The sequence below is a fragment of the Erythrolamprus reginae genome, chromosome 1 (assembly GCF_031021105.1).
Source record: "Erythrolamprus reginae isolate rEryReg1 chromosome 1, rEryReg1.hap1, whole genome shotgun sequence".
NCBI classification, from domain to species: Eukaryota; Metazoa; Chordata; class Lepidosauria; order Squamata; family Dipsadidae; genus Erythrolamprus; species Erythrolamprus reginae.
In genome coordinates this window covers 90708156-90734770 of record NC_091950.1, presented here as the reverse complement: position 1 = coordinate 90734770, position 26615 = coordinate 90708156, and the positions used below count along the sequence as shown (strand labels likewise).

At 42.3% G+C, this 26615-nt stretch overlaps 1 protein-coding gene across 2 annotated transcripts in view; it reads left to right on the top strand.

Moving 5' to 3' along the window:
- Nucleotides 1-26139, top strand: part of PLEKHD1 (pleckstrin homology and coiled-coil domain containing D1) — a 48185-nt gene extending 22046 nt beyond the window's left edge. The window contains exons 5-13 of one of the 2 annotated variants that reach the window (XM_070734615.1): nucleotides 1156-1247; nucleotides 5871-5923; nucleotides 9679-9773; nucleotides 12248-12341; nucleotides 14485-14663; nucleotides 16105-16237; nucleotides 18146-18290; nucleotides 23886-24035; nucleotides 25443-26139. In XM_070734615.1, coding sequence (XP_070590716.1) covers nucleotides 1156-1247; nucleotides 5871-5923; nucleotides 9679-9773; nucleotides 12248-12341; nucleotides 14485-14663; nucleotides 16105-16237; nucleotides 18146-18290; nucleotides 23886-24035; nucleotides 25443-25597 — 1096 coding nt within the window. In that variant the 3' untranslated portion in view covers nucleotides 25598-26139. Of the gene's footprint in view, nucleotides 1-1155; nucleotides 1248-5870; nucleotides 5924-7884; nucleotides 8332-9678; nucleotides 9774-12247; nucleotides 12342-14484; nucleotides 14664-16104; nucleotides 16238-18145; nucleotides 18291-23885; nucleotides 24036-25442 lie in introns of those variants that run through there. The other variant, XM_070734623.1, reaches the window with a different exon arrangement.
- Nucleotides 26140-26615: the final 476 nt, after the last annotated feature.

Here is a 26615-nt window from a genome sequence, read left to right as displayed (position 1 = left end):
AGGAATCCCAGCAGCCAATCAGGTCTCACACAGCTGGCCTTCTCTATATATAATAGAGTGCCAGTGAAACATGAAAATTGTGGTTTGTGACTTGCAGTGAAGGGGTGGAGCTCCAAGTAGCAAGAGGCAAATGTCCAGGCCAATATTTATTTATTAGATTATTAGATTTCTATGCTTCCCTTCTCCTGAGACCCAGGAGATGTAAGAAAATTATAATAATATTGATATAATTATATTGATGTAGACCTAGATGATATAAGAAAATTATAATTAATGTATATTCATATAAGAAAAAAATTAAAGTAAAATAATGAATTATACAGGTGCCTTGTTGTTGTGGCCCTTTTCTTGTTTGAAGGGAAATGAATTCCATATTCCTTCATCTTCTCCCAATTTATTTGTTCAACTGAATAACACAAAAGTTAGGCAAGACTGCCATCTGTTTTCAAAGTTGTTTTCTTTTGTCTTGGGAGAAAACATGAACGAAGGATACACACACACACGTTTGACACAGTGAAGGGCTACCAAAGTTTTTACTACCACACCATGGGCGTGGGATAATGATAATGATAATGATATTGATGATAATGATGATGATGATGATGATGGTGATGGTGATGATGATGATAATGATAATGATAATGATAATTTATTACATTTGTATGCCGCCCCTCTCTGAAGACTCAGAGCGGCACACAACAAAATACAAAGCACAAATCTAATATTAAAAACAATTATAAAAACCCATTATAAAACAGTCATATCATCCAATTAAAAACAATTATAAAAACCCATTATAAAACAGTCATATCATCCAATTAAACCATACATAAAATGAAACAGCTAAGGGTCAGTTATGTCCCCCAAGCCTGGTGGCATCGGTGGGTTTTCAGTAATTTGCGAAAGCAAGGAGGGTGGGGGATCTCTGGGGGGAGTTGATTCCAGAGAGCCGGGGCCTCCACAGAGAAGGCTCTTCTCCTGGGGCCCACCAAACAACATTGTTTTGTCGACGGGACCCAGAGAAGGCCAACTCCGTGGGACCTTGACACCTAGGAAAGGAGGAAACCCAAGTGAGAGAAATGGAGGAAAGGAAAGAAGAGAAAAGGAGGCTGTTTTCATTCTTTGATTCCTTTTTCTGTTTCCTTTTTTTTGAAGGACCTGGAGAAATGCTCAGCTGGGTGAAGCGATGATTGAGAGCCTTGAAGCTCAGGGACTACAACTGGCCAAAGAGAAACAAGAATATTTAGGTTGGAACTAATAGCAGCATATATGTAAACATGATTGTCATTTGTACATGAAACTATTAAATAGGGTAGTGCAGCACTTCAGAAGCAAAGCCTTTAAAAGGGTAAAGAGATCCAGAGATTTCCTCCCAGACTCCACTTTGGAATCGCTCTGTGATCCCCCTTCAAAACCTAAGCACCCTTTTTTCCTTTGAATCCAAAGTGCTTCTGAGCCCTAAAATGAGGCTACTCAGTTCACATTCACCGTCTCCCATTCTGCGGCCTATTCTTGTTATGTAAGCCTCTATGTTAGAATAGGAACATACCAGAGTCTTAAGAACTCCTTTGGAAGTTTTCCACATGTTTAGGAAGTGTGCTTGACAGACAAGGTTTCCTCAGCAAGGAGTGAAATGCTCCCGGCTCATTCGTGCCTGTCGATTGTCAGAGAGCCAGTCGCGAAGGCAGCACAAGGCTCCACCCACCCACCCAGATGCCGCCATTTGGGTTGTTTTACCCTCTGTGCAGTAATGGGTTCCTCCCCTACACCATCTAGGTAGTGGAAATGGCCCAGGAATGGAACGACTAGCAGATTTCCAGCAAAAATTGCCAGTTTTTTTCTTCTGCGCATGCATGGAAGCAAAAATACCAGCGAAAATAGCCGAAATCTCGCTTGCGCTCACAAGATTTCATCGATTTTTGCCGGTTTTTGCTTCTGCACATGCGCCGGCCGCCGAGGACCATCCAGGTAGCGAGGTAAGTGGCAGCCCACCACTGCCTCTGCACATGCGCAAAGTGTTCTGAGCATGCGCATAGGATAAAAGGATCCAAATGTCAGCATCCGGGTGGGTTGGCAGAGCCTCACACTGCCTTCGTGACCAGCATTCCAACCATCAACAGGCACGAGCAAATTGGGAGCATTCCACCCCTGCCCTCAAGGTGTCTGTCCTCCAGCTTTGGGAAGCTCTTGGAAAGGAACCCTCCTTGTCTAACAGCACTATAAAGCTTCAGTACCTGACCAAGGTTTCTCTGTACAGGTAGACGTACAACCATTCATTTAGTGGTTGTTTGAAGTTACAATGGGACTGAAAAAAAGTAGCTTGTGACCATTTTTCACATTTACAACTGTCTGGAGTAGCTTTGGGGCAATTTGTCCCGTGTCTCGCGACGTTTTTAAAAAGTCCCAATTTTTTAAAAATGGGATGTCTGGTCACTTTAAGCAAAGGGGAAGGGTCAGGGCAATCCACGACGGGCTTGGGATTGGAAACATTGGCCAGGAGGAGCACCACCTCCAACATCCGACGGTCTAAGGTCTGGCTGCAAGGAAGCAGCTCCAGGCTCCACTGGTGACCAAGTGTGTTGCCCCCCCCTCAGGTAGTAGAAGAGCATAGCCGATGGTTAGAGGGTGCAGAATACCAGAAACAGGTGGCAAGCCTTCTGCAGCGAAGCGCCGGGTAGCTGCATCTGGAGAGCAAACTTTTTTACTCAGCCGAGTCACATGGAGACACCTCATGGCTGCACCTGGGAGCAAGGCATGCTGTAGCGGCAGCAAAACTGCAAATGCAGTGCTCACCTGCCAGCTACTTGCAGCCTACTCACCAGGGGAAAAGGAGGAAAGTTATAATGTCAGGCTGAGGTTCCTCCTCCTCTTCCTCAGCTGGTACTGTTGGGGCCACAGTGAAAGTTGCACCCAGCGACGCAGCCCTCGGCTCACAAGCTCGGTGGGGTCAGACAGGACTCAACTAGGGGCAACTTTCACCCCAGGAGGAGTGGCCCCAAAAGTAGCAGCTGAGGAAGAGGATGAGGAGCCTCAGCCTGACATTATGATTTTCCTCCTTTTCCCCCCTGGTGAGTAGGCTGCAAGCAGCTGGCAGGTGAGCGCTGCATTTGCTGTTTCGCTGCCGCTCCGGCGTGCCTTGCTCCTAGAAAAAGCCATGAGGTGTCCCCACCCCTCAGCTATGCTCCTCTATTACCTGAGGTGGGGAAGGGGGGCAACACACTCATTCACCAGGCTCTGAGGGGAAGAGGCTTTACAACAGGGCCCGGCTGAAGCCTGCCTGAGTTTGGGCTCATGCCACCTTCCGCCCATCTCCCCCCCCCTCCGCAATGGTGTCCCACTTTTATAACTGAGGTTATAATCTGGTCACTTTAGTCTGGAGTCATGTGATCACCTTTTGTGACCTCCCGATCAGCAAAGTCAATGAGGAAGCCAGATTGACATAACAAACGTGTTAGTAATTTAACAACTGAGGTGATTCACTTAGCAGGCAGAAATGGGGCAAAACTCAGTTAACTGCCTTGTTTAGCAACAGAAATTTTGGGATCAGTTGTGACCATAAGTCGAGAACTATCTGTACTTCCAAGATTTTTCACATCTACAATATATAATCCCTATGATTTTACACCCAACTTTGGCCGTGATAAAAGGTTTAATTTGATGGTTTGATGAATTCTCGTTCTTGTCAGCCATTTTAAAATTTTGTACTCCATGCTGGTATAACCCTGTTAGACTTGTTGCCTCTGCTGAATTTTCGTTGTGTTTTTTATGCCAAGTGGGCAGTGATGTGCATCTGAAGGCTCTTAGCCTCTTCCCCACGTGAATTAAGATCTGTCACAAGAGAGAACCACATTAAGCTGAGTTCTCCATAGAACGATTATGCCTCTCGCTTGTGCAATCAGGATTCCATATCTTAGTCAAGTACTGTAACTTTGTTCCAGTTGTTGGTTTTCACTATAGAGCAGTCTTCCCTAATTGGGCTTACATGCTGACTCTAAATTCTTGGAGCAGCTATTTAATAATGGAGAACTGGAACACTGGTGGAGGCCTGCCTATCAATTCAGTGGGACTGGAAATGAAAGGGAGAAAGAAAACTTCAGTATATTTATTTATTTATTTTATTTATTATTTGGATTTGTATGACACGCATACCACTTTAGAGAGCAAGGTCTACTCTAAGCATAGGCATCCTGGTTCTCTCCAGAGTAGGGGTCTCCAACCTTAGCAACTGTAAGACTTGTGGACTTCAACTCTCAAGAGTTCCTGAGCCAGCAAAGGAATTCTGCGAGTTGAAGTCCACAAGTCTTAAAGTTGCCAAGGTTGGAAACCCCCCCTGCTCCAGAGGTTTTATACTAAAAATATCCAACAGTTCCAGACAACATGGATAGTCATAAGGATGATGGGAATTGTAAAAAAATTAAAAAATCAGAGAAGGAAAATCAGATTCTGGTGAGTCCCATAGCTGCTGAGAGAGATTGGCTCTTTAAGGTGGTAGAACTAATAACCTTAATCAAGCAGTATGAGCTAATGAGGCCAAACAAAAAGAGGACAAAGTTAATGAGAATTTTAGGAATGCAGATGTTTCCATAATCTAAGACAGTCTCCTATTTCCATTTCAAGCCTTCATGTGACAGGGGAAAAAAACTTGTGTAGGAGAAAAATACAATTAGAAGGTTGTGCAATCAATAATCCCTCATATACAATATATATATCTCCTCTTGCATCATATTTTCTCTTGTATTTTAACTCGAAGCAGAATGACTTCATTATTCATAGATAATTTATAGAAAACTATCTGGTGGGTAGCCAAATATTTTACCATACAGTGGTACCTCGACATACGAGTTTAATTCATTCCAGACCCGAGCTTGTAAGTAGATCAACTCGTATCTCGAACGAATTTTCCCCATATGAATTAATGTAAATAATTCTAATTGGTTCCAGCCCTCAAAAAAGTCCCAAAGTTAGCCCAAATTATGAAAAAAGACATGTTTTTAATTAATAAATGTACATGCAACACATATAAATAAACAATAAAGTAAATAATGAAAAGAGAAATATACAAAATACAATAAGAAAATGTATACAACACGGTACAGTAACCTTGCCTTGGCGACAGAGAAGTGCAGCTGTGTACTGTAGGAGCACGGCTGAGGAGGAGGGAGCGAGGGGAGGGATATACACTTGCTCTAAACACTGACACGACCGAGACGAGACTTTGTTTTGTGCGCTAACACGTGTGAATGGCCAAGATAACCAGAAGCAAGGGGATTCTGGGTCAAAGAGACAATGCGCCAACTAGCAGTAGCATCCTGAAGCTCGGCTCGTATCCCGAATTTGAGCTCGGGTGTCAAACAGAAATTTCGCTCGCGTCGCGGCACGTAACTTGGAATACTCGCATGTGGAGCAGCTCGTATATACAGATACCACTGTGCAATATCCACAATATTATTGCTAGGAACACTAATATTTTAATGCTCATTTTTCTCATCGAAGTCATGACCTCTTAATAAATCAAAGCCTTCTCTACTACTTTACTTTTGGCCTAATTCAGCACATATCCTGTGGTTTTACTCTCATCTGTTAAATATAGGTGATGAAGCTGGTGAGAGAATTCTACATTATAGCATATTGGTTTTAGCTAAAGCTCTTCAGGGAAAATTACTGGTAGCAGGGCAAGCTATTCTTTGCTGTCATTTTTTTATGGATGCACCCAAAATCATGTTTACTGAACCTACCTCATAAGGTTCATTTCAACGTTATGTGTACAAGAACCAAAGCTGCATTTTTCAAGATCCATGTAATCTGTGTCTGATCATTTTCAATTATCCCTTCCATGGTGATTGCTTTCATGGGCCATTTTCTATTTGCAGATAAACTGATGGAAGAAACAGAAGAGCTATGTCTACAGAGGGAACAGACAGAGGTTTTCTTTTCTCATTTTAATTGCTAAACTTACAAACTGAAATATCTATCATCTCTCTCAATAGTTCCACTGAATTGCAGTGTAGTTGGCCTCTATTTGCTTTTACCCCTGTCTAGGGTTTACTGCAGACTTTAGATACCCTTTTCTCAACCTATTGTCTTGCAAATTTGTTGGACTATAATTCCCAATACCCATTAATATGCTGGCTGGGTATCATGGACTTTTCATTAGACAATTTGTCAATAACAGTATTTGCCAGTCAGCTTGAAATAACATGATGTCTCTATTAGTAAGACTAGGAGTTATTTCTCCTATTGAACAAATTGGAGTAGCATTGTCATTTTTATATTGCCTTTGTTTCACCCAGGGCAGTATTGGGCTGCCCCTGGTATGTCGGGGATTGCCGATGCATTACCAGAAACAGCAATGCGTGCACATCTTCACATCCTCGCCGCGCCCCCGTGAATGCCCATACAAAAATCTGCTTCCATGCATGTGCGAAAGCAAAGAAATCAGCAAAAATCGTCAAAATCTCACGCATGCAAACGTCCTCATGCAAGATTTCGGCAATTTTTGCCAATTTCTTTGCTTCCATGTATGCGCGGAAGCAAATTCTTGCACGGGGTGCATGCGCACATCATCACCATAGTTCCCTCTAAGCTGAGCAGTGAGCAATCGCTCACTTAAAAATCATCATCAACTCAGAGTTTTCCAAACCTGCCCAGAAGCCGAGAGGGAAAGAGTGAGAGGGAAGGAGAGAGAGAGGAAGAGCGGAAGAGAGAGAAACAGATAGAAAAAAGAGAGGAAGGAAAAGAGAAAGAAAAAGAATGGGAGTAAAGAAGAGAGAAAGAAAATCAAAATCTAGTTTGAAACTAGCTCAACTATTTAAGTGGCATTTTGATATTGATAGAGTTGCCCTATTATGAGCTCACTGTTATAGACACACAGTACAGTATTTTATTTTGAAATTCTCTGAGGCAAAACAGGGTGGGTTTTTTATTTATTTATTTGTTTGTTTGTTTGTTTATTTGTTTATTTGTTTATTTGTTTATTATTTCTGTGCCGCCCAGTCCCGAAGGGACTGCCGCTCAGACACTATACTTTTCCGTCCACCCCCCCAAAAAATTAGAAGGAACACTGATCATCACCCGCATGCACACCCACGCTGGCCTCCGGGACCAATCCGGTAGGGAAAGGTAAGTGCGGTCCTTCACTGATCCAGGGATATTGCCTCCCTGTCTTGGTTTGATTTCTGTAAATGGGTTACTATTGTAAAGGTATGAGCCTGATAATGCTTAACAGTCAGAATGGAGTGAGTGCAGGGGTGAGCAGCAGGCAGGACGGGGTGGAACGCAGTTCCACTGGCGGAAATGAAGCTGCATGCACAGCTCCAGCTGATCAGCGGCAGTAACGTCCTGGATTACTGGTCTCAACTCGGCTCTTCTTTTTTCCCCTGCTTCTGCTGCTGTGCGCTTCTTGCTTTTTTCCTCTTTCCTCCTTCCTAGCCTTGGACAAGCTTCCCTCTTTCCTGCCCTGCTCCCCTCCAGCCTCACGTGGCCACTTCCCAAGGCTAGGAAAGCCACGCCACATCGAAGCAGTATAGGCTGCGGTCTTTTTCCCCTTGTGAAGCCCTCACTTTGCCCACAGCTGAGATGAAAACGCATCGTGCGGCAATAGAAGTTCACTTGAACAATGATGATCGTTCAAGCCACTCCCACCTGGTCACATGGCTGGCAAGCCGCTTCTACCCAGTCACATGACCATCAAGCCACACCCACAAAATAAGCCATACCCACAGTGTGGCAGAAAATCTTTTGGCTGCCCATTACTGAGTGAATGGGTTGGAAAAGAGTGTCCCAATTCTATGAAGAGCAACATTTCTAGTTCTTAATAAAAGTGACACCTGGGTGAACCCTTGAGGGTGGGACCTTGTGGTAAAACAAGGGAATAATTCCCTCAGCTCTCATTCCAAAGAGATTTGGAAATGTAGCTTTCTATTTCTCCATTGCCCTACTCCTACGTGTGGGGAGGGAAAAGGGCAGTTCGAGCCTGCAGTAAAGAAAATAAGCAAAGTGACCTTGAGGGAGATATGTGGGAGAAAACATTGCCTACGCAAAAAGCGCTGATATTTTTTTTGTAAGTTCAGAGAAATGAAACGACATCTGGAAGTGGTTCAGGCAGATGCCATCCTGATTTACTGGAGAGTAAGAAGGGGGAGGAGATACTGTGCAACACAATCAGTTTTGCAAGATTCTGCTTGTATTATATTTATTTATTTGACTTCTATGTCGCTCAATCCCAAAGGACTCAGGGTGGCTGAGATAAACAATCGTAGTATAAGTAGTTTCAGCTTTCCTGTCGAGCTCATTTCCTGGTTTCAGCTATCTAGTGGGTCCAACATGCATAAGGTAACCAGACAACCGGCTTTTCGCAGGACAGTCATGCTTTCTAGCAATTTGTCCCGCATCCCGGGGCATTTTTAAAAAGTTCCAATTTTTTGAAACAAGCCACTGGAAAGCTGCAAAGAGAGAAAAAGAGACAGAGAGAAAGAGAGAGAGAGAGAAAGGGAGGAAGGAAGAGAGAGAGAGCGCAATTTTTTTTGGCTAAACTTTTTTTAGCCCCCCCTCCCTCCCCACTCAATGGTGTCCCTCTTTCCCAATCTTAAAATCTGATCACATGCAGAAAAGTTGAGTGGGGAAGTCTGAGTACTGAGACATCTAGTGGGGGGAGATGTGGACATTCCCAATCCTCGCGCATCCTGCCATTTTACCCCTGCTTTCCTTGAAGTAAATCCTGTAATACCTCATAGACCTCTTTTCCTGAGGAGACTTAAATGTGGTGGAATAATTATTGGTATCAATCAGGGGTGGGTTCCACTTACCTTCGCAGCACATACTCAGTAGCTATAATCAGCCTGAAACACAGCTGAGGAGCTGACTAGCTGTGCTTCGGAAGAAGGAATAAAGATAAGTATAAACCCAGAGGCGGGCTGAAGGGCCTTCCCCTGCAGTGGGGGAGGGAATGGAGATTTTATAGCAGCCTTTCCCTGCCATGCCCACTAAGCCACACCCACATAACTGGTAGTAAAATCATTTGAATCCCACTACTGATTGGTAATGCTCCCTCATGCTTTACTTCATGTGCCTCTACCTGTTACTTAGGCATCCTGAAACATAGGAAAACCCACCAGGTTGTTAACAGTGGAACACAGGAAGTATTTGGTAGGTGGAGGCAATCCTGGAATGGGAGGAAAGTCTGGTCCTTGAAGCCCAAGGCAGCCACTGTTTTGAAACAGCAATTTTCTCATTGAGGATCAAACAGCTACAACATAAGGTTGATCGCAGACTAAACTCCTAGTGATTATTTATGTGTGATCAGGAGTTAGGTCATCCCAATGCTGAGAGTGCGCTTTTACCTGTCTACTTTCTTAGCTTACGTTTCCTCTTAAGACTGAAAAATGTTAGTTGCGGCTGCACAACTTTAAAATAAATGCTATCTTTACCGCCCCATCATTTAAAAAAATGCTTTCCAAAGCATTCTACTTTTAAAAAGTTCCCAATGTTTGTTCAAAAAGGAACCTGTGAGGGGGAGAAGTGCATATTCAGCAGACTCACAAATTTTAGTTTGTGTTGATCACTAGTGTCAACATTTAGTGTAAGTTGTACTTGTTACATAGCTGTGTGAGTGTTCAAACTTTAACTAGAAAGTGAACTCTGCCATGGTTTGAATTCTGCATTTATTGACTATTTCTTAAGGCCCTGGAGCATCTCAACCAAGTATTGGAGGCAGAAAAGCAGCAGTTTGAAGAAGTGGTACAAGATCTCCGAGGGGAACAGGAACAGATTAAACGGTAATGTCTCTCAGCTGTCAAGAGATGGCCTCAGTGGTGGGTTGCTACCGGCTCAGACTGGTTTGCATGAGCCAATGGTGGAAAATTTGCCACATTCACCTAACCCAGGGGTAGGCAAAGTTGGCTCTTCTAGGACTTCAACTCCCAGAATTCCTGAACTAGCATGATTGTCTCAGGAATTCTGGGAGTTGAAGTCCACAAGTCCTAGAAGAGCCAACTTTGCCTACCCCTGGCCTAACCAGTAGCAATGGCCGGCTTGCCACACCCCCAAATTGGTTCCCTGGTTGCCACTGCTTGAAAGAGGCTGCCAATGAATAGTCTGCACGTGCACAAAGGCTTCTGAGCATTCACAAAGGGCCAGTACACGGATGTAAAGCACACTCGTGAAAGTGTAGTGAGTGGACGTGCACTTCTGAACCGGAAGGGAAGGGAAGAGAAACCCATTTCTGGCTGGCGTTAGTGGTAATATTTTTAAATATTGTTCACAGCCTAGTTAGCATTATTTGTACAACTTGAGTTGAGAGTTGGCTGAGACAAATATTTTCCATATTTTGTCCAAAATTACACTTTTGAAGGAGCGCCACATTCAGGAGAAATTGGTTCTTTTGGGATATTTCCACACTATCAGCATTTCAACCTCCCTCCCTCATTTCAGACAAACATTGAAAATTCAACCTTAATCACCTTTCGTTCTTCTCACCTCAAAACATCCTGAGCCAATGAGAGTTTATCTTCTTTCACTCCAGATGGATAAGGGGAGCAGGGGGGAAATGCTCCCGGTTTTCTCGTGCCTATCAGTCACCAGAGAGCCAATCACGAAGGGAGTACAAGGCTCCGCCCTCCTGCCCTGATGCCACCATTTGGGTTCTTTTACCCTCTATACATGTGCAAAGCATTCTGCGCATGCTCAGAAGGTTAAAGAGCCCAAATAGTGGCATCCAGGAGGGTGGGTAGAGCCTCATGGTCCCTTCACGACCGGCTCTTCGATAATTTCAACCATAACAACACAAGAGCACACAACAGATTTAAACTTAATATTAACCGCTCCAAACTTGACTGTAAAAAATATGACTTCAGTAACCAAGTTGTCGAAGTGTGGAACTCATTACCGGACTCCATAGTGTCATCCCCAAACCCCCAACACTTTACCCTTAGATTATCCACAGTTGACCTATCCAGATTCCTAAGAGGTCAGTAAGGGGCGAGTACAAGTGCACCAGAGTGCCTTCCGTCCCCTGTCCTATTGCTCTCCTATATCTCCTATTCCTTTCTTCTATTCCTATATCTCTTCTTCTGTTCTTTCATTGATATGTTCTATTACTTTATCTTCTTTTCTATTCTTTCTTAGATATATTTTACTATGAGTATCTCCTCTATAACCTTCATCATGTATTTTACTATGTGTATATAGATATATACCCACTAAAACCCTCATTGTGTATTGGACAAAATAAATAAATAAAATAAAATAAATAAATAAATTGACAGGCACAAGCAAACAGGGAGTATTTCACCCCTGAAAGGGAGTTAGTGGCTCACACATTGCTGCTGCAATCACTGGATTGGATAAGTTCCAAACAATGCAGAAATAGGATGGTGAACCTCTATGGAAGAAGGAGTATAGAAATGGCTTTCCTGAGCCTAAATCCAGGAGATGGAAAGAGATGAGAATTTCTGCCAGTGGAAAAATGCAGGAATATAATAAGACAGTATGTCCACATGTTTTGAATGCAGTACTTCTACTTACAGAGAAACACATACCTTATTCTTCAGACAAGAGAAAAAAGCAAAGGACAGAAAGTATTAGTCGTTTGTGTTTTTCACTTTCTTCTAAATGCCACACTGCATCTATCCCTTATCTTAAACTACCCTATTCATAAGAATGTAGCAGCAAAAAGTACATGTTGGTGCTTGTTGATAATATCACGAAATCAGATCACTTGTAATTAAAAAAAAACCTATGTCCTTGTAAGTGTTCTTAGATTTGCAGTATTTTTTTTTCTTATGTATTATCTGTTATACTGCATATCATGTTGGCAATGTAGCAATATGACCTGACCCATGTCAGGTGGGTGGGGGGGAGATACCCAGTGTGCAATTCTAGGATTTAATGTATCTGGTTGGTTTCATTTTTTCACCATCTGGACTTCTCTAAAATTATGATGCCAACATTTGGGGAAATGATTTCCATTTTTGAGTTAGGAAACATGTTAAATCTGCAGCATAAGCTTTAAAATAGATTGGAGTCCATAAAACAAAATAAAGCGCTCAAGTACACCCTCAATATTCTAAAAATAAAATAAAAACAAAGATTTCCCCCATTTCTATCTCCCCCATGCCTAATGTAATCTTGAATGCCTCCTCTTCGGAAACTTACTGTACATGAGTAAAAGGATGCTCATCCACAGTCTTGTATTACAACACACTTGAGTTGAAAAGTATGTTTCAATGGTCTTTGCATGGTTATTTCACAGGGAGCTGGAAATGACTGCCCAGTCCCTCAAAGGGGTAGAAGAAGAAAAGAAAGGACTGCAAACTCTGACAGAATCATTACAGAAGACATTGGAAGTAGGTGTCTGGCTTTTCTCCTGGTGGCAGCCTTCAATGATTATTAAAAAGCCTCCTTAGGAATAACTAAATGATTGAAATTACAAATAAAAGCTGCAAAGAAATATTAAGGTTCCAAACAACTTATTCAGCAGTCAACCATGCCCTCTTTCATTCCATCTCTACATCCCAAACGAGAGTGCAGTATTTTAGAGCCACTGAGCATCCTTGTTAAGTGCTCCATTTAGGGGGTCATTTAGCATCTTTCTCATTCTTAGGTGATCTCATTTTTTCAGGCAGATGTCTTTTTAAGCCAGCCTTCCTTCCTTCCTTCCTCCCTTTCTCCTTCCTTCCTTCCTTCCTTGATTCCTTCCTCTCCTTCCTGCCTCCCCTTCTCCTTCCTTCCTTGATTCCTTCCTCTCCTTCCTTCCTTCCTTCCTCCCCTTCTCCTTCCTTCCTTCCTTCCTCCCTTTCTCCTTCCTTCCTTGATTCCTTCCTCTCCTTCCTTCCTTCCTTCCTTCCTTCCTTCCTCCCCTTCTCCTTCCTTCCTTCCTTCCTTCCTCCCTTTCTCCTTCCTTCCTTGATTCCTTCCTCTCCTTCCTTCCTTCCTTCCTCCCCTTCTCCTTCCTTCCTTCCTTCCTCCCCTTCTCCTTCCTTCCTTCCTTCCTCCCTTTCTCCTTCCTTCCTTGATTCCTTCCTCTCCTTCCTTCCTTCCTTCCTTCCTCCCCTTCTCCTTCCTTCCTTCCTTCCTCCCTTTCTCCTTCCTTCCTTGATTCCTTCCTCTCCTTCCTTCCTTCCTTCCTCCCCTTCTCCTTCCTTCCTTCCTTCCTCCCCTTCTCCTTCCTTCCTTCCTTCCTCCCTTTCTCCTTCCTTCCTTGATTCCTTCCTCTCCTTCCTTCCTTCCTCCCCTTCTCCTTCCTTCCTTCCTTCCTCCCCTTCTCCTTCCTTCCTTCCTTCCTCCCTTTCTCCTTCCTTCCTTGATTCCTTCCTCTCCTTCCTTCCTTCCTCCCCTTCTCCTTCCTTCCTTCCTTCCTTCCTCCCCTTCCCCTTCCTTCCTTCCTTCCCCTTCCCCTTCCTTCCTTCCTTCCTTCCATCCTTCCCTCCCACCCACCCAACCATCTTGTCACATTTTTGTACTCGCTTTTTCCCAGCCTATTCTTGCATGAATGGTGCCCCTTTGCCTACATAGTCACTGACACTTAAAGAAGTAGTTTAGACAGTAGGAGCTCCTGCCTGCCAGAAATATTGGGCTTATTCAGTGAAATAGGCATCTTGAGATTTTGTCTCACATTTGCTTTTCAGTGCCTCAATGTTTTAACTTTCTAAGCTAAAGAAAAGAGCAACAACGGATGCAGCTCATTAATACAAAATCTCCATTCCTCTTTTTAATGGCAAATGAACCATCTCAAAGCTACGTTGATGCTTTGTTAAATGAGGAAGTTGCCTGCGGTTGCTATCCGGGCATGTTCTGCTGATGATGATTAGGGTTTTCATTGTCACTGTTGTTTTACTATTGGCGATAGATCTTTGGAGATACTTTTGCTTGAGGTATGAAGGTCATTTGACTTAGTTTAGCAGCTGAGCTGCCCCTAGCTATTCACTTCAGGTTATCACATATATTAAGCCAAGCCTGCCCAAGTCTCTTTTCTCTGTTCCTTTATGTGTGCCTGAAGGAACGTAAGATGTCGCTTTTATTTTTGTTCTGTCTGTTACTCTGTGTGAAACGATCCTTTGAAGAGTTCTCTTGGGAGTAGGAACACCAGCTTTCTTCTGTTTCGTAGATTTGCTCAGAAATGTATTGCTTTTTTCTGTATTCGTGAACGTGATAGACTTTATTCCAATCTCACAATTGGTATCTGTTGTTGGTGTGGCATCTGTGCATTTTAATTTTGCATGACAGGTAGAAAAGTCCCCATTTGGTACCAACCATAAATGTATTATTCTAATAAAAAATTAATGTGCTAGGTTTCTCTTTGATAAATTTTGTATTAAAGCACAGACACCTTGCTAGGTTGGCGATGACAACCGTCCTTTTGATCCCACTACAACTCTAATGTTGTGGAAGTTGCCTTTTTCAAGGGTAACCCATCTAAACGTCAATTGTGGGAAGGGGGGAAGGAAGAAGCTCTGAATCACTGCTTAACCTGACTTCATTGGCTATCAGGAACTCTCTCTAGAAAAACAAAGCATGCTGGAGAGGCTGGAAGAAGATGGAAGTCATTCGCAGCCCCAGAAGAGCCCTTCGGAGCAAACCAGTGCCACCGGGGACCTGAAGAGTAGCCTCCATCAGATTGAGGAGAAAATGCTTCAGCTGCTGAAGGAGAAACTCTTAGCAGAGAAAAGGTAAGATAGGGAGAGACTTCCAAACTAAAAACATTACAACTTGGGAAGTAGACTTTCTGCATTTAGAGAGACAGTAGGATCCATAGTCCTGGCTCATTTCTTCCTCTGGCCCATCAGCTGTTTCTTATTTTTATTTATTTATTGTTAGAGTTGAAAGGGACCCTGCAGGTCATCAAGTCCAACCCCCTGCCTGAGCAGGAATCCTAAAGCACCCCAGCCAAATGGCAGTCCAATCTCCTCTTGAAAGTGTCCAGAGTTGGGGAGTTCACAACCTCCGCAGTCAGGTTATTCCACTGGTTGATCGCTCTGACTGTCAGGAAGTTCTTACTTACTTCTAGGTTGAATCTCTCCTTGGTCAGCTTCCAGCTGTTGTTCCTCGTCTGGCCCTCTGGTGCTCTGGAGAATAGAGTGACCCCCTCCTCTCTGTGGCAACCTCTCAAGTACCTGTATACAGCTATCATGTCCCCTCTGGCCCCCCTTTTCTCTAGGCTATCCATGCCCAGTTCCTGCAGTCTTTCTTCGTAAGTCTTGGTTTCAAGTCCCCTAATCATTTTGGTTGCTCTTTTCTGCACCTTCTCCAGAGTTTCAATGTCTCTTTTGAAGTGTGGTAACCAGAACTGGATGCAGTACTCCAGATGTGGTCTGACCATAAGCTGTTCTTATGGTTGTTTTTATATCATTACAATGTTCCCTTGTTTATCTCAGGTGTTATGTTCCAGGACCACCCACGATAAACGAAAATCCACAAAGTAGGGATGCTATATTTATTTAAGTATTTATACACTATTTTAAGGCTTTATAAACCCTCCCCCACACTTTTACGCTACATAAACCTTTCCCATTCCTTTAATAACCATTCCCACATGTATTGTACCTTTACAGTTACTATAAAATGTTTTGAATTTCTAAACCTACGCAATGAAACGATGCTCCACATGAAATGGCCGAATGTAGAAGCATCCTCAGAGATGGGGAAGCTGCGCACAGATGAAAAGTAAACAACGCGCTACTGTACTGAGCCAATCAAGCTCTGGGATACAAAGCAGCACTCTCTGGTTGGTCACTTCTCCATCAATCAACCAATCGTGTGTTGTTTACAATCTCATGTAGTATCTCAGGCAGGCGAGTTCCACAGAAAACCCGCAAAGTAGCGAAAATCTGTGATATATTTTTTCCATTAATATTTTATAAAAACCCGTGATGCACCGTCCGCGAAAGGTGGACTGCGAAGTGGGGGTCACTGTATTCTTTTCATTTATTTATTTATTTTACAAAAGGTAGGAACAGCAAGTGAAATTTGCAAGAGGAATCTTTTGTTCCCCATTGGGGTGGAAAGTCAATCTGGGTGTTGCAGGCTGGTGCTCCCACCTATTAAAGACCGAAAGGAGAGAAATGAGAAGAGAATATCACTGGATATTTTTTTTCTTCTGCTACTTCATAGAATGAAGGAGAATGAAGAACGCTCCCGAGCTCTGGAAGAAGAAAGGGAGTTCTATTCTTCCCAATCACTGGCCCTACAGAACTCCCTGTCTGAGCTGACAGCCGAGAAGCAGAAGACCGAGAGAGACCTCAAGGTATGGTAGTACAGTTTCTATTATGGTAGAGATGGTTTTTAGGCCTAAATTGGCTCCGTTTCCCTGTTCAGTTTCCAGAACACATTATGGCTTCATTAATGAATTTCAGTCTCCTGTCATGTAGTGTCTACATGAAGCACACTTAAGGGAGATGAACAGTGACCCCACTCAACTGTTAAGCACATTTTTTTGTAAAAAAAGAGAGAAGACCCTAAATTCATCCACATGAAAGAACTAATCTTATTAGTTCGTCCTTTCATTGAGCTCTATCTCACCAAAACAATTTTTGGTTTGTCCTTCTAGACCAGTGATGTTAAACTCAAGGCCCACAGGCTGGATTTATTCTGTAAGGTGCTTAGATCTGTCCTGTGCTGCTGCCCTGGAAATAGTAAAGGACCAGCCCATGGTGACTCTGCCAGTCAAAATGGAGTTCGTGAGGGCTCTTGTGCAGCCCTCACGGTCTCCGTTTTCACTGGCAGAGTGCCAGCAAAACAAGCTACTAGCAAACGTGCATTTGATCACATGAATAATGTTGAGCTGGTCACGCCCACTCTGGCCATGCCTACCCCACCCCTATACCTCCAAGATCAAACACAACTGTGATGTGGTCTTCAATGAAATGGAGTTTGACACCCCCACTCTAGACAAAAAAAGAAAGGTGACCAATCTGTGTTATGAAGTGGAGACATCAGAGGGTTGTTGTTAATGGCGAGTATTCTGAGCAGAGACAGGTTACAAGCGTTGTGCCACAAGGGTCTGTTCTGGGTCCTATTCTTTTTAATATGTTTGTGAGTGACATAGGGGAAGGTTTGGTAGGGAAGATTTGCCTATTTGCCAATGATTCTAAAGTGTGCAATAGGGTTGATATTCCTGGAGGCGTCTGTAATATGGTAAATGATTTAGCTTTACTGGATAAATGGTCAAGACAATGGAAACTGCAGTTTAATGTTTCCAAGTTTAAAATAATGCACTTAGGGAAAAGGAATCCTCAATCTGAGTATTGTATTGGCAGTTCTGTGTTAGCAAAAACTTCAGAAGAGAAGGATTTAGGGGTAGTGATTTCTGACAGTCTCAAAATGGGAAAGCAGTGTGGTCGGATGGTAGAAAAAGCAAGTAGGATGCTTGGCTGCATAGCTAGAGGTATAACAAGCAGGAAGAGGGAGATTGTGATCCCGCTATATAGAGCGCTGGTGAGACCACATTTGGAATACTGTGTTCAGTTCTGGAGACCTCACCTACAAAAAGATATTTGACAAAATTGAACGGGTCCAAAGAGGGGCTACAAGAATGGTGGAAGGTCTTAAGTATAAAACGTATCAGGAAAGACTTAATGAACTCAATCTGTATAGTCTGGAGGACAGAAGGAAAAGGGGGGACATGATCGAAACATTTAAATATGTTAAAGGGTTAAATAAGGTCCAGGAGGGAAGTGTTTTTAATAGGAAAGTGAACACAAGAACAAGGGGACACAATCTGAAGTTAGTTGGGGGAAAGATCAAATGCAACATGAGAAAGAGTAGTAGATCCTTGGAACAAACGTCCAGCAGACGTGGTTGGTAAATCCACAGTAACTGAATTTAAAAATGTCTGGGATAAACATATATCCATCCTAAGATAAAAATACAGGAAATAGTATAAGGGCAGACTAGATGGATCATGAGGTCTTTTTCTGCCGTCAATCTTCTATGTTTCTATGTTTCTATAGAGTTAGCCAACAATCTCACTTATCCTTCTTTTTCTGCTGAATGAGACAAAATAAAATAACATCATGAGAAGAGAACTAGAGCTACCCAAAGGCACTGTAACAATTGTTTTTTAAAAAAAACATTTCTTGCTTCTGTTTGCAACTTGCTGTTGTATTTCTTTTCTGGATTTTTGGGGGGACTGCCTCCTTTCCTTCTGGCTCAGGCAGAAGTGAAGGTGCGAATGGACCTGGAGAAACGTTTGCAGGAGGCTGAAAAGGCCCTGCAGAGCCTTGAACAAGGCTTAAACTGCAAGCATCGCAACAAAGAGAAGGAAGAAAAAATGAAAGCTGACGTCAGCAACCTGAAAAGTAAGTGGACCTTCCCCACTGCTGCTATGTAGCATATAAAAATAAAACTACCACTTCAAAAGAAGTATCATCTTGCAGATGCCTCCAACTGGAAGCATTAGCCAGTGACTCCTTACATAACTGTGAGTTATGAATCTGCTTAACAGTCCTCAAGAGTGTTGAAATACAGTAGTGCAGTGTTTTTCAACCAGTGTGCCACGGCACCCTAGTGTGCCATGAGACATGGTCAGGTGTGCCATGGGGAAATTAAATATGGGTCCCCAAACTACGGCCTGCGTGCCGGACACGGCCTGCAGAGGCCATTTATCTGGCCCACTGCCAGCCGCCTCCATCCGAACATAAACATTCCCCTCACAATCCCTCCAGCTATCAGCGACAGGAAGAGTGGAGGCACAGGAAACGCTCACTGACCAATCACCTTCTAGGATTCATCCCGACCACTAGTGATGAACCAATAGCAAGCCGCCTCTCATCCACACCCAGGAAGGTCCCCACTCGGGCTGCCGCACACTTTTCATTGTGTGGCTGTGGTGAGTAGTTGAAGCTGCTACTCCTCCCCATGGTCCTGATTTCTAATCCTGGTCAGGACTGGAGGCAAATGTTGCCACCACTAGTATTAGAGTGTCATTTTGTGTCATTTTGGTTGATGGTGTGCCCCAGGATTTTGTAAATTTTAAAAATGTGCCTCAGCTCAAAAAAGGTTGAAAATCACTGCAGTAGTGGATTCCAAATCTCATTGCTACCTGTTCTCACGCATGTGTGCAATGGTGGGGAGGTGGTTATTATCTCTTTAAGTTTGTTGTTTATGAAAGATTTCCTACACAGGAGACTTTCCTCTTGATTGATATGATAATTGGTGCATTCAGTCTTCATTTGATGGCATATGTTTTTGTAGTGGCTTTTGAAGTTGGCTATGTAGCCAGTTTTGTTTTTTCGCCAAAGAGATCTTTCTTTTTGCTTTGAACTTCCTTATTGCTGTGGGTACCATATTTATTAGCGTATAAAACACACCTTTCCCCCACCCCAAGGGAGGGTGGAAATGTTGGCGTGGTGTATCTTTTTGCCCTCCTGAAGCCCTGCCCCCGTGTCCTATTTTTGCGAAAAATGGGCCCATTTTTCACAAAAAATGGGATGCATAGAGGGTTTGGGAGGCCTGCAGAGTTCTCCTGGGGGCTAGGGGGAAGGCAAAAACTCCCCCATTTTTGCAAAATAATGGACAAAATATGGGGCATTCTTTGGAAAAATTGGAGCGTTTTGCCTTCTTCCCAGCCCCCAGAGAAGCACTCTGAAGGCCTCCCAAACCCTCTGGGTACCCCATTTTTGCAAACAGGCCAATTTTTTGCAAAAAAGCAGAGGCATTTTTGCTTTCCCCCAGCCTCCAGGTGCACTTTGCAGGCCTCCCAAGCACTCTGTGCACTCCATTTTTGCCCCCCAAAACAGAGGCATTTTTGCCTTCCCCCAGCCACCAGGAGCACTCTGCAGGCTTCCCAAACCTTCTGTGTGCACCGTTTTTTTGCAAAAACAAATGAAAAACAGGATCGTTTTTGCAAAGAAAATGGGTCCACAGAGGGTTTGAGAGGCCTGCAGAATGCTCCTGGGGGCCAGAGAGGACAAAAACTTTTTTTCTTACTTACCTCTTTGAAATATTGGTGTGTCTTATACACCAATATTTTTGTGTCCAAAAAATAAGGTAGGTTTTTTTTTAATGTTATCCTTATTGTTATGGGTAGTTTGTAACTGGGGGTCCCATTATTATGAAGGCTTTTGTAGGGGTGTATGTTGAGACCAAAATCACTGTTGGAAAAGGGATTAGAATTAAAGAGGGCAAGAATGGAAAATTCAACCTTCTTTTGGAGCCAAGATATAAAGCCATGGTTAATACCATGTTTGATTTTATTCATTTTTTATCTACCTGATTTTGCATTTTTAGTGTGATGAAATGTTTTATCTAATCAGAAGTAGCATGATTTCTTTGTGGGGGATATTATTTGGGGGATAATTATATTTTTAAATTTTGCTAACCCACCCCAAATGATAACATTCTTTTCTTGAAAGTATCATTTCTCCAATCCATTGTGGTTTTTTCTGGCAATACGGTATGTATGTATGTATGTATGTATGTATGTATGTATGTATGTATGTATGGATGGATGGATGGATGGATGGATTTGATTTGATTTGACTTGACTTGACTTGACTTGACTTGATTTGATTTGTATGCCGCTCCTCTCCGCAGATTCGGGGCAGCTAACAACAGCAGTAAAACAGTATATAACAAAATCCAATACTAAAAACAGTTAAAACCCCATTATATAAAAAAACCAATCATACATACAGACATACCCTGTATAAAATTGTAAAGGCCTAGGGGGAAAGTGTATCTCAATTCCCCCATGCCTGGCGGCAGAGGCGGGTATCTTAAGTAGGAGTGGTATTACCTATTATGTGATGTTTACTGAGAAGACCAATTATGAAAAATTCAAACTTTATTTAACAATAATTTTCTATGAACACATAGTATTGATAAAAAGTTGTTTCTGTTCAGAAGTACAGCAACAAAACTCTTCCTGCATGCTTGGAGTGATTGTCACATTTCTGTAAGTTATGGATAACTTCTGAATTATACTAAGCTTTGAATTATTTGATTAGATGCCATCAAGAGCCTTAGTGAATATATATATATATAGATATTCTTCAGGACAACCTGCCTCCAGCTTGGTCCTTTGGGTTTTTGGTGGTACACTCATCAGTTACAGAAGGACCAGGATATGGACAAATCATCCTTAGAGAAAACTCTATCTATATGCTTAGTAAGAGCTGTTAGCAATTTGATGGCACATAATAATTCAAAATCAATTGAGCTTTAAATGCTCCTCCATCTCTAACCAAATTATCCTGAGAGATTAAAATAAGCAAAAGATTAGAATAAAACTGAAGTAGCTTATTTTCTGGTATGGGGATCATATCCCAGAAACCTCATAAGAGACAGTTAACAAGCAGTAAGCAAGCTTTAGATCAGAAAAGCTTTCAAAAATGCTTGTCAGCATGATTTTTAAACAAATAAAATAACATTGAATATAAAGTTGTAACAACAGTTAATAATTTTGCCTTAAATTGTCTCAAAGGAAAAAAGAATAATGTTTTGAGGGCGGCATTCAAATCTAATTAATAATAATAATAATAATAATAATAATAATAATAATAATAATAATAATAGTCAAATTAAAAAGCAAAATATAGAAATGTCAGAATTGAAATTTTAAGACATAAGCTAGAATTTAGAATAGAATTTTATTTTTATTGGCCACGTGTGATTGGACACACAAGGAATTTGTCTTGGTTCATATGCTCTCAGTATACATAAAAGAAAAGATGTGTTCATCAAGAATCATAAGTGTTCTGCCGGGTTCTCTGATAGGAGCCTCCCGAAAATTCAAGGGTAGAAATTTCAGACACACACACATTTGAAAATTCAAAACAATGTTCTTTATCACAAAATTCAAAATAAGCAAAGCACTCTTTTTGTATTGCAAAGAGCACTCGTCCCAAAACAACCAGGTAGTCTGTACAATTTCCCTTAAGCAGTCATTAAGTACTTAGCTAGCAGCTGTGAAGAAACTTCACACCCCTTCTTCTTCCAACGAAGTGAGACACACACACACACACACACACACACACACACACGTTGCTCTGCTTTGGTTTCAAAGGCATGAAAAAGCAACAAAGATTCCTGACGAACTCCACAACTCTTCCACAATGGCCAAGCCCTAATTACTGGAGCCACACCCAAACACAGGGGTACTCCCTTATTTCCTGTAATATGTTCTTACTTGGTCTCTTCTACGCATAACTCTGTGCTTGCGTGGGTCCAAAACGTCATCATCTGAATCAATGGAAGATAAGGGAGATTGACTGCCTGGGCTGTGTGCCAAGCCCTCCTCTGCTGAGTCACTCCCACCTTCTTCTTCATCCGAGGAAACTAAACTCTGAACTGATTCTGTCGGCAATAACACAGGCCTGTGACATGTTGAATTTTCCTCTGCATCCACCTCCCCATTCCCTGGGGCAGGAGCTGGGCCAGAGCCAACCACAACAATAAGATACAACACTTAATGATTATCATAGGGTACAAATAAACAATCAGGAAACAATCAATATTAATATAAATCTTAAGGATACAAGCAACAAATTACAGTCATACAGTCCTTAGTGGGAGGAGATGGGTGATGCGAATGATAAGAGGATTAATAGTAGTGCAAACCTAGTAAAGAGTTTGACAGTGTTGAGGGAATTATTTGTTTAGCAGAGTGATGATGTTCAGGAAAAAACTGTTCTTCTGTCTAGTTGTTGGTGTGCAGTGCTCTATAGCATCGTTTGGAGAGTAGGAGTTGAAACAGTTTGTGTCCAGGATGTGATAGGTCTGTAAATATTTTCACAGTTCTCTTTTTGACTCGTGTATACAGGTCCCCAATGGAAGATAGGTTGGTAGCAATTGTAGTTCTAATTATCCTATGAAGTCTGTGTCTGTCTTGTTGAGTTGCAGAACCAAACCAGACAGTTATAGAGGTGTAGATGATAGACTCAATAATTCCTATATATAGCTAATTTCTGTTGTGGTTGGCGCTGGGTCAGCTCCTGCTCCAAGGATGGTGGGGATTGGTGTGGGAGAATCCTCACATTATCAGAGGTCAGTTTTACTGCCAACAGCTTCAGACAGTGAAGCTTCTGTGTCAGGGGAAGATTCTAGAAGTGAAGCAGGATCGGATGAGGAGCTAATTAGCCCATTAGCTAATTACCCCATTAGTGAGCCATCATCATCATCATCATTAGATTCAGAAGAGGAGGGATTCATAGATGCGTGCAGACACAAGTTTATGACAAGGAAGGAACAACTGCACAAGTATTATAGAAAATAAGGGAGAACACCTGTGGCTGGGGCAATTAGGCTAATGGGGCTGCTGATAAATTGCCAGCATTGTTGTTGTTGCCTCTCAGCATGGGAGATTATCCATTTTGTGTGTGAGAGAAGTGTGGTTTGCTTCAGGATTTACAAAGACTTTTGTGAACAGCTTCAGGATTTACAAGGACTTTGTGGAACAATTCACAGTTAAGTTCAGTGTGAGAACTCTTGAAGGGGGGTGGCTATGACATCTTCACAGCTGCCTTTTATCTGCTTTGCTTTTGTTTTATGTTTTTCACAGCATTCAAGGCTTGTGGTTTGTGGGAGAGCACTTTGGCTGATTAAAAGTGCGTTTGGACAATATTTTCCTTTTGATAAACCAAAGTTGGTTTATCAAAAGGAAAATATTTACTTTACAACCGTGTGTGTTTGAATTTCTACTTTGGACTTAATTGGGGGCTTGTAACGGGTAGCCCGGCATAACAATTTCTATATCTTCATCTTCAAAATATTGTATGGACTATTCATGACCTGATGACGTCTAAATAAGGTAGTCTTGAAATGCCATAATCTTCCTGTCAACATGGCCATTTATTATAACTCTAGGAAGCCATGGAATCATGGAGTGCTAGGTTGAGGAACCATGGTTTAAGGCTACAATTTATTCCATTTTCTCTATCTCTGATCATCTGTAGAATTCTTTGAAGAATGTATCCGGAATGCTGAATTAGAAGCCAAGATGCCAGTAATTATGAAAAATTCTGTGTACCTTCACAATGCTGCCACTCGCAGGATAAAAAGCTGCCGATTTCGTCGTAGGAGATGCAGCAATTCATGGAACAGTTGTAAGTTCTACTTGTCTCTGTTCTTTTATAGTTTATAGAATTCAGGGTTTGGGGGGTGTTATTATGTTATAAAAAGGACATAACTGTAGCCACTTTGATGAAAAACTGAGTTCACTTTTGATTCTATAATGATAACCTTGAAGTAGGAAAAGGGCATTCGTTGATTGACAGGTTCTCCACATTAATTAAATCTATGCTGTAGTTTATTGGTTTAATATGTAGCAGATCTCTGGGGGCAAAATCAATCCCATATAGAGTTACAATTTGCATGGCTGCTAGAAATTCTGAGTTATAATCCAACACATGTAGAGGATATCTAATTGCAAAAGGCACATTTGGCATATTGTCCATTATGTGTATTAATCAGTGTTTTGTTGACTGCATATTTTTTCCTCTTTGATTGTCACCCACTTACCCACTTAAACTGTTTGACAACCCCAATTTTATGCCTTGATCCCACAGTACTGGCCTTTTCTAATTCCCAGGCCTGATTTTCAGGGACCTACCCCACTGTTTTCCATAGTGAAAAATGTCCATCAACAACAAAACATACCATATTTTTTGAAGTTTAAGATGCTTCAAAGTATAAGTGCACCTAGCTTTTGGGGAAGAAAACAAAGGGGGGAAATCTGCCTCTGCCTCCCAGAAATTTGCCTTCTTGCAGCAAACAGCCCTTTTCAGTTTCAACACAGCCTGATTATCACAAGGAAAAAGAATCTGCCTCCCAGCAACTTGCCTCCTTGCAGCAAACAGCAAACAGCCTGTTTCAATTTCAGTTTCAGCATAGCCTGATTAGCACAAGCAACTGCTTGTCGGTTGGATCACCCTCCCACAACCAGTTGTTTCTGGTTTCATGGATTACCATAGCCTATTGCCATCTCCAAGAGCCCCATTTTTGGTCTCTGCATCCAGTTTTCAGCCTCCCTGTGCCCCGTTTTCAGCCTTCATGCACCCCATTTTCCACCTGTTCCAGATTGCAGGGATTGAAATGGGCAGGAAATGGTGTACACGGAAGCCAAAAATGGGATGCAGAGGCCAAAAATGGAGGTCCTGGAGGGGCAATAGGCAATGGTAATCCCTGCAGCCTGAAACAGCTGATGGTCAGGAGGCTGGTCCAACCAACAATCAGATGCTTGTTCTAATCAGGCTGTACTGAAGCTGAAACTGAAACAGGCTGTTTGCTGTTTCCTGCAAGAAGGCAAATTGCTGGGAGGCAGAGGCCAAAGGGCTGGTGGGTCAGTGGGCAGGACTATATTCAGTGTATAAGATGCACCCAAATTTTTACCCGCTTTTTTGGGGGGGAGAAACGTGCATTATACTCTGAAAAATATGGCTATAAGTCTTTGCCATTGTAAGGATTACAAATAAGTAAAGTTTCCTAGTGTTGTATACTATTCTTGTTTTCAGTGTCGCAATCACAATCATTCATGTACTCAGAAGCAGAAAACATAGAAGAGCTGAAGCAAGCTGCCAAGAAGCTAAGCCAGGATCATCATTTCCGGAAAACTATCTATCAAATCATGGAGTCAAATCAGGATTCTTCCTTGGTCACCAAAAAGTGAACCTTGCCCACCCTATTGTCAGGGGAGTTCTAGACTGAGCTTGCCATTTAATTCAGCAAAAGCCAAATTGATTTGTCTAGATGCCGAAGTATGATAGCAGTGGAATTTCATGAGGAAGTGAATGGAACACTTTTCATTGTAGAGCTTCGTGGTTGGACCATTATTCTCAATGCGAGGGTTTGATGTAGCTTGCTGTAACTCCTTGGCTGTCCATTCCTGTCATATTAACTGACTCTGCTTTCCTCTCAACTTCCTTTATCAAGATCCAGAAAATGCCCAGCCAATCCTTTAATACCAGGGAGAAATATATACGGTATATGAAACGGGTACATCAGATGATGAGCCTAAGGAGTAAATCATCTATAAAGGGAAATATACTACCACTTCCTTTTTTTCAGATTTCTCATTGAAGGACAATGATGGTTAAAATTAACTTTGCTTTATGTGCGGACAGTTCTCCAAACACTCAAAAAACTTTACTACTGGACAGTTTTCTGTATTTACTGTATTTTGATGACTAAATCATCCTGCTTCTAACATATTTATTTATTTATTCAATTTTTATGCCGCCCTTCTCCTTAGACTCAGGGCGGCTTACAACATGTTAGCAATAGCACTTTTTAACAGACCCAGCATATTGCCCCCACAATCCGGGTCCTCATTTTACCCACCTCGGAAGGATGGAAGGCTGAGTCAACCTTGAGCCGGTGATGAGATTTGAACCGGTGACCTTCAGATCTAAAGTCAGCTTCAGTGGCCTGCAGTACAGCACTCTGCCTGCTGCACCACCCCAGCTCTCATATTACGCTACACTCCCCATTTCCTCTGTGTAGAAGAACATTTCCAGGGCTGAAAACTATCTGATGAGAATAATGTTATTTATTGGCAAGTATAATGCCCATCACAAGGAGAGAATATCTCACATTTCCTTAGGGGCACTTTTCCTCTGATGCTTGCATAACACTTGCTGCAATCTGGAAATTCCAAGAAATCACCTTTATTTCTGATCCTTCCTTTC